The sequence below is a fragment of the Corvus brachyrhynchos genome, unplaced genomic scaffold, assembly GCF_000691975.1.
Source record: "Corvus brachyrhynchos isolate BGI_N302 unplaced genomic scaffold, ASM69197v1 scaffold152, whole genome shotgun sequence".
NCBI lineage: Eukaryota > Metazoa > Chordata > Aves > Passeriformes > Corvidae > Corvus > Corvus brachyrhynchos.
The window spans coordinates 2,045,126-2,057,382 of NW_008237447.1; the positions used below are offsets into that span (position 1 = coordinate 2,045,126).

General features: G+C 48.4%; 2 protein-coding genes across 2 annotated transcripts in view; one reads left to right on the forward strand and one right to left on the reverse strand.

The window, feature by feature from the left end:
* Positions 1–3,770, forward strand: part of IGSF3 (immunoglobulin superfamily member 3) — a 69,653-nt gene extending 65,883 nt beyond the window's left edge. The window contains exons 11-12 of the mRNA XM_017731422.1: positions 7–71; positions 789–3,770. Of these exons, the coding sequence (XP_017586911.1) occupies positions 7–71; positions 789–1,039 (316 nt within the window). The 3' untranslated portion in view covers positions 1,040–3,770. The remainder of the gene's footprint in view (positions 1–6; positions 72–788) is intronic.
* A 203-nt stretch (positions 3,771–3,973) lies between these two features.
* ADPRH (ADP-ribosylarginine hydrolase) lies at positions 3,974–12,002 on the reverse strand (the record flags this gene model as incomplete). The annotated part of the gene is made up of 3 exons (XM_017731423.1): positions 3,974–5,190; positions 5,880–6,240; positions 11,618–12,002. Coding segments are annotated over 3 exons (1,134 nt in total), but the record flags the coding sequence as incomplete, so codon positions are not given.
* Between the last annotated feature and the right edge of the window lie 255 nt (positions 12,003–12,257).

The window sequence follows — 12,257 nt, forward strand, 5'->3', positions numbered from 1 at the left end:
TCCGAGCGGCCTGTGGTACCGGCTGGCCGAGGAGGAGTCGGGGGTGGTCGCTGTGCACGTGCAGGATGCAGGTGAGGAGAGGTGACGACTGTCTGGGGCCATGGCCTGGCATTCCCTGTGTCTTTGGTTTAACCAAGGAGTGAATGGCACTGGGGCGAGTCTGTGGTGCTGGTACTTTTCCAGTCAGCTCGATGGCTCTTGCCAGCTCTTGCTTTGCTGGAGTATCTACACTGCACTCAGCTCTGTGCTGGGGCTGCTCACCCACAGCATTTACCAGCTGGTGTGTCTCAAGTCAGTGAGGACAGACCTTGCCACCCACTGGGATTTAACCCTCCCATTTGGGAGTAAGTTGGATTAGCTCTGCACAAGGGTGCAGGCTGTGGCAGGCAGGTCTCCTCACAACTCTTGAAGCTGTTGGATGGTTTAGAGGCCCCGAAGGTAACTGAGATCATGAGATCTAAGGGAGATGGAGATTCTGGGGTGCTGCTGCCTTTGTGTAGCACCACTGAGAGAATGCAGGCTTTGCAAGTCTCCCTGCTTTATAAGATACTATAAAATCTCCACCAGGGAGGACTCTTATCACTCATGAAACTCTTGGGGGGATAAAGCTGAAATGTGCCCTGTTACAACTTTCTTCTGTTCTAACACTGGTACATTTTTCCCAGAGCTCCACCTCCTGCACTGACACAGAATAATGAGCATCTGAGGTTTTTTATGTTTCTGACGGAGTTTGCATGCCCTGATTACAGAGAAGCCATGAAATGTGACCACCCTGTGTCTCTTTCCAGGCTCCACCCTGCAGTCTGTCATCTGCTCCAATGATGCCCTCTTCTACTTTGTGTTCTTCTACCCCTTCCCCATCTTTGGCATCTTGATCATCACCATCCTCCTGGTGCGGTTCAAGAGCCGAAACTCCAGCAAGAACTCGGAGGGCAAGAACGGGGTCCCCTTGCTGTGGATCAAAGAGCCTCACCTCAACTACTCTCCCACTTGCCTAGAGCCACCAGTCCTCAGCATCCACCCAGGAACCATAGACTAAAGAGGCAGAGACACCTGTAGGGACGCACAGAGGGAGAGAAGCAGATACACCGGGAACCCTGAGGAACACAGTGGGGTTTGTTGTTCTTGTTTCTTTTGTTTCAGTGTTCTGTGCTTTGACACAGTGGCTGAGCTCTGCCCAGCCAGCGGGAGCAGGAAGGTTCAAGGCTTCTTCCAGCACCTGTGGGAACGTTCCCCCTCACCCCCCATGGACAGAGGCACTTGCTGTACATAGCGGATGTTCCTCTTGGACTAATTTGACTCACATCAGTTCCTGTCTTTTGGGCTGTTACTTTTTTATTGTTTCTTTTTTGGTCACTCCAAGAACTGTAGACTTCCCCTGCCCTCCACACAGTGTGGAGTTCCCAGGGGGTAGCTGGTCCTGGGATGATCTCTTTGGAAGTAAATGTATATGTTTTCCAGAACAAACTGGTTTTCCTTCTTGGACTCAGTGCCAGAGTGAAGAAGGTCTTTTCCTAAGGTGCACTGAGCTAGCTCCTTCCTCTTCCAAACCAGGCAAAGCCAGGTCTGTCCCCAGAGGGGTTAACTGGGCTGTCTCTCAGGAGGTCCATTTCAAAGACTGGCTGTAGCCTCAGCATCTTCTTGCCTCCATCTTGTTTTCTCAGGAGGGAGCAATTCACCTTTTGGGAGTGTTCCCAGGTCTTGGAGAGACTGAATATTGAGCATGTTTGTGGTCAGGACAAAAGCAGTTTAGTTTGTCTCAAGGAACTGAAGGGGGGAAAGGAAGGAGGACACCTGAAAGCCCTGACTATGTTGTAGCAAAGAGGGTCCTTGTGTGGTCTCACCAGAGTCATGCTCCTCCCTGGTGTCCATGCTGCCACCTCTGACAAGGCGGATCTCCTCTGTGCCCCAGTCATTTGGGAATGGGAGGCTTGATCCAGTCTCTGAAGGCTTCAACATGACCAAAGTAATGACTCTAAGAAGGAGGAAAGGATAAGCTCCACGGGTCGGGTTCACAGTCCCTGGATGGTTCAGCCACAGAGCCCAGTAGCAAACATGCCACATAGGGGGAATGTGCAGTTATAACCACCACGTGTCACGAGTTTTCCTGTGGCTGCACTACTTCCCAGTGTGAGCCTGGACAAAGCAAGGAACCTGCTGCACATCAGCACCCTGGGGACTTCCTGTCCCCTTGGCCAGGAGAAATCTTCCCCCTGCGTGTGTGTATGTGCATCTGCCTTTTGTTTCTGAGACTTGAGGAAGAGAATCCATTTCTCCAGAAGCTCCCACTCCTGGCAAAGTCACCTGCTCTTGTAAGAGTCGCTGTGGCAGGAAATGCTGTTCTTTCTGTGAAAGATATGGCTCTCGTGAACCAAACCAGGGCTCTTGCCACGTGGGGCACCTGACCTCCTGCACCCCCTAATGCCAAGAACCCCTGCCCTGTCCTGTGGAGGAAACCGCCTCCTCCCCCACAAGTGTTATGTCTGGCGGAAGAAAATGTTTGCCAAAAATGGCCTTTTGTTGTCTTCCTTGATGTCTTCCTGGCAAATCCGGCCATTTCTTTTTTTGCAGCGTGGCTGAAGCCAGCCAGGGGCAGATGGGCACAGCCGCAAGACCCCCCTGCCTCACGTGTGAGAGGTGCCATACCCACAGCCGTTGTCCTCTCCGGAGGGTCAGACTGCTCTTTGGGAGCAGAGGGGACCTCAGCAGATGCTCTGTAGCACTCAGTCAGTTAGACCCTGATGCCTTGATGTTTCAGAGGTGGTGAAGCTTCAGGTAGGAGATCTGCACCATGAAGCCTTGCTCCTGTCTGGGAGAGGACCCACATGGCTGCAGATAGTCTCGTGCTAAGGCATTTGAAGTTGGCCACCTCTGCACCTCCACCAGAACAGCACTGGTTTCTTCTTCTGCTGGGAAGCCCCAGTTTCACTTGTCCCTCTGTGAAGTCTGCCTCCTCAAGACATAACTGCTTACTGGCCCCAGCATATGCATAAAACCACACTCCTATATCTGTATGTATCGCACACCCGCACACTTGTCTTCCCTTTCTGGCTAAGACGTCTGCAAAGAGAGGAGTGGGATGACGAGTGAATGGAAATGAAGAATCGAGGTGCAAACAGCTGCAGCTGCAGCCAGTGGGTATTGTTTCCTGACTGTGCTATCTCCTGTATGTACTGCTCCCGGGCAGGAACCACGACTCACTTCAGCTTTAAGGAAGAAGAGAAAATGAAGTCAGCGGGGAGCTGTTCTTTCCTGGGAGAGCTCTGCTCTGCACCTGAGCCACGCTCCTCCTCACCACCCTGTCTGCCTCAGAGCAGGGCTCTCCTGGAGGCCTGCCCCATGGCCCTGTCCCTCTGGGTGGATGGGGTCCCTTCCCAGCCCTGCGGTTCCTGCACAGAGCCCAGGCTTTCCTGGGAAGTGGCTCCCGTGGTGGTCCCTGAATGTACTTTGCTGGTGACATTTCTCCATTGCTCTGGCAGTGTGTTGCCCAGTCTCAAACTTCTCTCCGTTTTTATAAGGCAGACTCTTCCTGTAACGAGTTTTAACACAAAGCTTTTCAAACCACTCTCTCTGCGGTAACTTTCTGTAATGAATCCAAGAAGAAAGAGAGAGACCCTGTCCATGCATGATGTGGAAATAATGTTTGGGATTTTTAAAAAAAGAAAAAAGAAAAAAAAACCAACAAAAACTTTGTACTATGTTGCACTAAAACATGTTTTATACAACACACCCAAGAGCTGTAGTAAACTGTGTTGAAATTGTGAATCCTATTGCTGCTGGTTTTTGTCAGATTTGGGCTTTTATTTTGCCTTTATCTGCACTCCCTGCATAAGGGTGTGCTGAGGCCCTCTTCTTGGGAAGCCTCTCCTGCAGCACATCTCCTCTTTCTTGCAGCTGGAGCTTGTAGACACCTGGCACCCTCTGATTTCATAGCCCTTCCATCCCTTAACCCATGCCATAATAGAATATCACATTTAACAGAGGCCTGTCAGGTCTTTTTATTGAATGGGAAACACTGTTTTTGAAATTGTTCTGCAAGCAGTAAGTACTTTACTGTGTCATCGTCTGGATTTGAAGAAAACCCTTATTTTAATAGAATTATGCATAGCAAATGTTAAGCAAATTACCTTTAGTAACCTTGATGAAAGCAGAATATAATTCACTACTGAAGCTGATGTAAAATGCAACCTGTTAATTCTCATTACCCACTTTTGCCTTAAGTAAGGATTTGATCAGGAGTCTAGAATTCCCACATTCCCTGGAATAGGGAAGTAGCATGCTGCATTCCTACCTGTATCGCAGAAGTGGTGTGGAACTGGGCGAAATGTGCTGCTTACACACCTTTGAGGCTGGATTTGGGGTTTTTTTCCACATTGATTTAAAACAAAAAATATCCTCTGCTAAAATAATTTTGTAAGAAAGGTTTGTTGTCCCCAAACACAACGGGCTGCTTGTGCCCCCTGATCCCCTTGCAGGGGCAGGATGCTAGTTTGGGGCAGCCTGAGTGGGGTTTGCTGCCTGACTAGCAGGGCTGCAGTGGGTGTGCTCCTGCTCCACTTGAGGACCAGACAATGTGCAGCCACCCTGCAGCACAGGAGGGATGCCTCAGGGGACCATTGTGTGCTCCCATCAAACCACCAGCCCCTAACTAACGCCAATGTGGCTTCCCCTGAAGCCAACACACAGAGAAAACGTCCTGGCTCACACTCATGAGATTTAATCCAGTGGGTTTGCAATCCAAGCGAGAGAGCATGGCACAGCCGGTGGTAAGTGTGCCCGTGGGCTGCCCTGCCATCTCCTGCCTAGATGATGCTGTACAAGCCCTTGGCTACCTTCTCCAGGCGGTCCTTGTACTCCAGGTGGGCGTAGAGGGAGGGGGGAACGCCCTGGAAGCCGTGAATGACGCCCCACCAGCTGGCGGCGATGGCAGCAGTGGAGTCGCTGTCGCCCCCGTGGAAGAAGGCGCGGTGGGCCAGCTCCGTCCAGGAGTCCCCCGCACCCAGCAGGGCGTCGTAGGCGATCATGGGCGCGTCGTGCCCGCTGCTGCCCCCCCCGCCGCTGTAGCTGAGCGAGGTGTAGAACGAGTCTCTCTCTTCCACGCCGTACTTGGGCGGGAACGTGGGCGGCGAGACCCCGTCCGCGATGCCTCTCTCCTCCAGGTATTTTCTCCACTGCTCTTCGAAGTAATACCTGCCAAACAGGGGATGGGATGGAGCAGCTCTAAGTTGTCCCAGGGCAGCAGCACACACCCAAGCACCACGCAGGCACCAGCGGAAAACGCGCCACATCAAGAGCCCGAAGCGAGGGCTCAGCAAAACGGCAGGCGGCCCCCATTTGTCAAAAGGGACATGATTTACAGTAAGAGGCACAAGGACATGTTTCAGTGAGTTAGATTTCCCCTCCCTCCAGCCACATGGGAGAAGGCAGCCCAACACCTGCAGGATTCAAAGGCTCAGAGTGAGAACTGAGTCATCCTCCCAAATTCAGAGCAGTTCTACCTCTCTGTGTGTGCCCCTGCACACAGAGCTGCAGTGAATATGCAGTCACATTTGGTTATAACTTTCAAACTGAGCTCAGCCCTAAGCCTAGTACTGTTCCCCAGCCCTGCTTCCCATCTTTCATAAGATCAAAGTTGTGTGAGATGACCAGTCCACCCACTTCATAGTGGATCCAAAAAACGGTCACAACTACAAGACCCAAACACAACTTGCCTTTTTTTTTCACCCAAGCTAAGGTATTCTGAATTGATTTAATCCTATGGCAGGCGAGTGCTGCCCTAGGAGTTTACCATAATGTGATTACTGAAACTTTAGTATGAGCAGAGCTCGCCCTGTCGTACGACGGCTTTAAGAAATGGCAGTGCAGGGAGTGCAGCTCACCAGTGCTCCATGTTCTCCTTCACGAAGAAGCCGGAGTCCTGCACGTAGGCTTTTGCCTGGGGCAGAACGTCCATCAGCCCCTTCCCCCAGGCCGGGGGGGGCACGCTGTTCACTGCATAAGCCGTGAAGAGGGCTGAGGCCAGGGCCCCCAGGTAGCCGGTGGGGTGGTGGTGGGTCATGCGGCCGCTCTCGATGCTGACTTTCACAAGGGTTTCCAGCTGAGCGGGGTCGTAGAAACGCAGCCCGATGCACATGGCGCGCATGGCACCCCCGCAGCCTCCCGCCCGGGGGCTGAACGGGATCCTCCAGCCATCCGGCCGCCCCGGGTCCAGCTTCATGGTGCTTTCCAGAGACATGGCGCCTGGAGACAGCAGCCACAAAGCCCAAGAGAAAGAAGAAACAGAAACATCAGCAGGAGACAGCTCGGGAACAGGGGAAGACAGGCAGGGCAGTGGGGAAGAAAGCACTGCTCTGCATTGGAGCTTCCCTTTAAAAGCATAAGTTGTCTGCTCACATACATATCCTGCCTGAAACTGCTGGAGCATCCTGCATCCTCCCCAGCAGACCTGATAATTTTTGTTTGTGAAAATAATTAAAAGGTCTAGGGGGTAGGAAACACTTCGCTGCTGAGCTACTGACATTATTTATATTTACATTTCATGTTATCCATAAAACATATATACTAATAGATATATACACATAGATATCTCCCTGTAAACAGAAAGGTTTGTAGGATCTCTGACAAAAGGCAAGTCTAGGTAACTGCTTTTTCAGTTTAGCCTTTTTTACAGGACTTTTAAAGGCAGAGACCCCACAAACTCCTCAGGAATCTTTCTATTGCCTCACTAATAGAAAATGTACTGACAGAAAATGTTTTCCAGCTCTCCCTTGCTGCAGTTTACGTTTGTCAGAAAGCCTCGAGTGTAGCACCTCCTTCACCTCAACATGGTCTGCATAACTGGCTTTACTGTACTCCTCTTTCATAAGCTGAAGAACAAGCGTACTAGGTGACACCAAAGGTTTGTCCAGCCCATTAGTTCATCTCCAAACACTGCCACTAAAGGGTAACTACAGAAAGACTATACAAAATGAGGCAAGCCCACCTCCATCTCTTTCATATTTCTGCTATTTACTTTTTGAAGAAATTACTCTGCTTCTTCCAGTGCTGCTGCTTCAGACTAACACTTGTCCAACACATTCATAGGACAAAAAAACACACCCAAATTTCAGAGCCCAGCCAAGACAGTGGAATGTTTTGAGAGTTACGCCCAAATTCTCGTGTGTGAAGAAGAAACAGATTTGGAACATTAAATTACCTTTGATTCTCTTCTACCTTGCCTTTTTTTCCTAGTCTTCCCTTCTGGCCCAATCTGAAATACTTCTTTTCCAACAGGAGGGTAAATCAAGGCAGGTTTCAAGCAGCTTCATTAAAGTTTTGACGTGTTGGACAACGGCAAAGGTGGACTCCACAAACCCCAGTGTGCTCAGTCCTCTCTCAGACACACAGGGTCAACCAGCAGCTGGCTGTTACCACACCCCCAAAACTAGACTGTTGCTCCTACACTTTGTTCCCTCACTGGCACAGGTAGCTGATGAACTTGCAGGTGCTCTGTTACTTGGGAAGTCAAACTAAATAGAACAGAGTAGCAAGGAGGAAGCCTGGTCAAGCAACTTCACCTCACTTTGGTGCAACTCAGTCACCATGATCCGTGACCTTGCTAATCACAGCAAGGCACTGCACTAAGTCCCCTGCAGAGCTCTTGGCTTCTGCACTTTCGTGTACATGTTTGGCAGTAGGGTTTGGTTTATGGCAGCCTGTTTTACCTGCATGTACAGCACCCTTGTAAGTGAAATATCTCCAGATCCATGCACAGCTTTAAGACTGGCTTCTGGACATACACTGAAAATAACTAGCAGCTGGCCTCTGTCAGGAATAATGTCACGTGCTGGGCCAAGTGTCTTTAGCTCTACTGGGACCAGTCTCTGACTGAAGTGCCTGTGAGTTTGCTTTTAGGATGTCTCAACGTGGGAACATGTTCAGGCTTCTAAATCTGCTTTTTGTGTAGTTTACTAATTCAGCGCTGGCTGCTGCGTATCAAAATTGTTAAGAGGGATATCAGTATCATTTCCAGCTTCATGATGACTAAAAGAAAATTGAGGCAATTTTCTAAAAATCTCACCTTACCAAGCATTGTACTTAATGACCTGTAACAGGACATTAAAATGAACCTGTCAAACAAAGCCACATTCTTAAAAAGATGTGCTAACTACTCTATTTGTATATTCTGGTAAAAGAGAACTTCCAGGAAGACAGGGAGGAGGGGAGAGAGCACAGGGACTAAGGTAGCTTAAAATCAAAATCTGCATAACAAAACCAAAGATTACTCTTGCTGAAACTTCGAGAAAAACATTTCTTCAGGACATGTATGGGCAGGATAAGACCACACACCTCAGTTCTTCATTAAAAAGTGAGGTTGTTCTTGCACTAATTGTAGTTAAAAGAAAAAGGAAGATGACAAGGCTTTAAATGGAAAGAAAGACTGGTTATTTTGCAATACAATTTGCTTGCAGCTTTACGCCTGTGCATATTATTTTAGGAGATGACTACTGATAACTTGGAAGTGGAAAAAATTGTGTAAAACAAACCAGTGTATAACAGCTAAGACTCCTAGCATTTATGAAGTATTGTAAGTATTATCCTCAGGCTTTGAAACAGTTAAAATATTAAAACATTGGAAAGCCAATTTAGGAAGACAAAGCTGGAATCACACCAGGTCTTTTTTTTTAAAAACTGCTGTAGGGAGTTTTTGAATTAGGAAATTGTTTTGGAAATCCTTCACAACCTGGTTAGGAATCCTTTGTACTAACAACAGGAAACTAGAAGTCACCTAACCATGGTACTGGTCTAGTGTTACAGCAGGGATACTGTAACACGCCTATACCAAACCAGGAGTCCGGTGGGAAGGCAATCTCTAGGGAGGGACTGTTGGTAGGTGTTGGAGAGCTGCTCATTTCCCCAGCCGCGGCCGGGGCTCTGCCCAGGAACTCTCCCAGTCCCGGCCCGAGGGTCCTTCCCGCGCAGGGAGCACAGAGCAGCCAATGGGAGCGAGGCTGAGCAGGGGCTGGGGAAACCCCGTGCCGCCCTCACGGCCCCTCGCCCGGGGCTGCGGCATGGCGGGGGGGACGAGAGTCCGACAGTCTAAGGGAAAAACAAATACAAGGAAAAAGTCGTGTGTGAATTCAGGCAACCTGAAAAAGTTTCAAGAACAGCTGGACCCTATTTTTGGAATATTCCACTTCTCTAGACTCTTCATGAGCACAGACAGTAACAGTTGCTTGGGATGAGATAAAGGTGAGATAAAAAAACTACATAGTGGTAAATAATTCCAAAGGGAGAGAACTTGGACCAAAAGAGTTTTGAAACAGATTTCCTGGAGAGGCACTGTAGTTATACTGTGAAAAAAGACGCGTGTCTAAGCTTGAGTAGCTTAATTCAGTGGCTTTGTAGTCTGCAAAGAACAATGAATTTGGGGCTGTGGCACATCACGAATAGCAATAATAGATGTAGGGGTTACCTTGTCACTGAATTACCGCGGTGAGTTCTCTCCTGGGGCTGCGTCCCTGAGGGACCCTGCTGCGGCTGTCCTGTGACTCCGAACGTTGTGGGAATCCCTTTGTTACCGCACCTTTGCACTTTCAGGTCTGGACTCCCTCATGTGAGCCATCAATGTGACTTTCCCCCACTGTTCTAAGGAAATCTCTTCTGTGTTGAGTGAAAAGTTCCAACAATAACTTTCCATTCTCAGCCTTCAGGGCTGCAATTCCCTGGTGAGTACTTAGGCCAGAACAGCACGACCCTGGGTTACGTTCTCAGTTAAAATCCATTTATTCTGAACTGCCAAAAGAAGTTAGTGGCATGCAGCTTTTATCATTAGGACTTACCAATATGGCATGGAGACTCCAGACAGCAGACAGCTTTTCAGGGTATGGATTAGGTATTCCCTTCAGTGGGAATTAAACTTCTAAGGGTCAGGATTTAAGCTCTCAGAGCTAGCATACCTTTTCTGTGGCTGCAGCAGGAGCAATTCAGATTTTACGACGTTAAATTGTTTTTGGACCCTCTAAACAATGGGTGTTTCTTTTTTTACCTAGACAATCTGACCTTTCCTTGTCACTCCTCTTGGCATCCATAGCAAATTTGCTTTCAAATTCTTCACTTCAAAATGGGAACTTCTTGTGGGCATATTACAGCTCAGTCACAGAAGGAATGCAGCACTAATATTTAAATTTACTAACATTTAAAATTTAGGTTCTTCTCCTTTTCATCTTAGGTTTTCATCACCAAGCTTAGAGGGTGAAAATACCTTCCAGGTACTGTCTTACTGCCAGCTGTGGTTAGTCCACCTTAGCTGGGGGAACTAAACGATGCTGCTTCACCAAAACTGCAGTGAATCTCTTGGAAGTGTGATCTGCCAGCTTTTGCTATCCTGACAAGTATCATTACTCCTTCCTAAATATTTTATTGATTAGGCCACTTCAACAACTGGGATTTACGGGTGTTAAAGAAGACTGGTAATTTAGTTCTTGACACAAGGATAAGAGACCACTATGGAAAGGTATGTAGAATAAATTCCTGTTCAGGTTTCCAACCTGGTTTGTTTTGGAAATGCACAGCTCTAATACACTATGCTCAGTGGCAAGACTTGGCCTTTCCCATGTTTAATGTCAAGACAGAACACTCTTGACATACTCTGGCCACTCCAAATAAGCATGTCTAAGCCTACATACAATTTTAATGTATAAACTTTGCACAAGACTGCTGAATTTGAGTGTTTCCTGGATACTTCACACTTCCTGCACTGGTCAAATTAGAGGCCCAGCCTAAGCAGCTCCAGTTTAAATGTAATCCAAGCATCCAGAATGGCCTGGGCCACGAGCACAGAGACAGATGGAATCCTTGGGGAAGAGCTGGGTGAGGAGGGCTGGGTGAACTAGGAGCCAAAGGGATATGTTGTACATGTCTTGGCTACTGTAGCCATCAAGGTGCCCTTCCTGAATACTGCCAGGCCCACTGCCTGTGACACAAACTCAGCGCCACTGTGTCTGTGCAGAGCAAAGAGAGATGGTGGAAGTACAGGGTTCAGAATAGAAGATTGTGGCCTGACTGTCCTGTTGCAGAAAGCAGGCATGCAGAGCTAACCACAAGCAGACTTTGGGTTTAATATTTAATATGTAATTATTCCAAGCAAGGATCTCTGTGCCTTTAAATATATTTTACATGTAATTTGTTGCATTTATGATGAGAAATTCTGTATTAATTCTGTTTAAATGTGTTGCTTTAACACAGCATCTCAGTGCATTATAATCAGTGCATTATACTGATTGAATGTGCATTTTTTATGCACTGAATGTAGGAATCCCAAGTGCAAAACCCATCACCCTTCCCGAGTTCAAGGCCAGGCCTCAAAAACACCTGTAAGAATGTTTTCTAAATGTGGGCAAAACAGTATCTTTTTCATCTAGTTCAGAGAAGCCCAAACCACTTCACCTTGCCGCCTTCTGTTCTCTTTAGCTCATCCTGAAACAGGCACTGAGTGTGGTTTTGCTTTTACATAAAACACAGTTAACACTCTGAACAGCCAAAAGCAGAGCCAGGGCCAACCCCAGCTGCAAGCTGCAAGAGAGACACGAGCACCAGCACAGCTCTACCCAAACAGTACGATGGATGGAGGGGTTACCTGGAGCTCTGCCCTCCATGTCATTCATGCACTCCTTGTAGTTCTTTGCAAGCAGAGTGTAGAGATGTGGTAAGCTTGGGTTTTTCCCGGCAGCTACCAGGGCTTCTGCCGTGGCCAAGTGCATCACGGTATCATCGCTGACTCTCCAGCCTTGGATGCTGAAGTTGCCCAGTCCCCCCATCTCTGCCAGCTCCTTGTGGATGACTGGGCCGCTCTTCTGGAACTCCCACCTCCCATTGTAATAGCCCAGCGTGTCACCAACTGCACTCAGCACTAAGGATGCCACATAGTTTTCTATCTCCTTAGGACATATTTTTTGTCCCATGACTACTTCAATGTAGAAGACACTACAAAAAACAAAAAACAAAAAAAAAGAGAAGGAGAATAAAAATTAAATTTTTCCCAGTCCAGTATGGGCTTGTACTGCTAAGCTCCAGCAGGCTGGACACCCTGCCTGGCACACGAGTCTCACTCAGACGACGTGTTTCTTCATAGCGCATGGACCCTGTGCACCTACCATGAGTAAGTGTGTGGCAGCTCCCGTGCAGCCCAGCCCCGGGCCAGGGGCAGCTGGACATGTCCTGCTGGGACACTGGCAGCAGCCCGGGACAACGCTGCATACTGTACCCGGTTCAAAGAC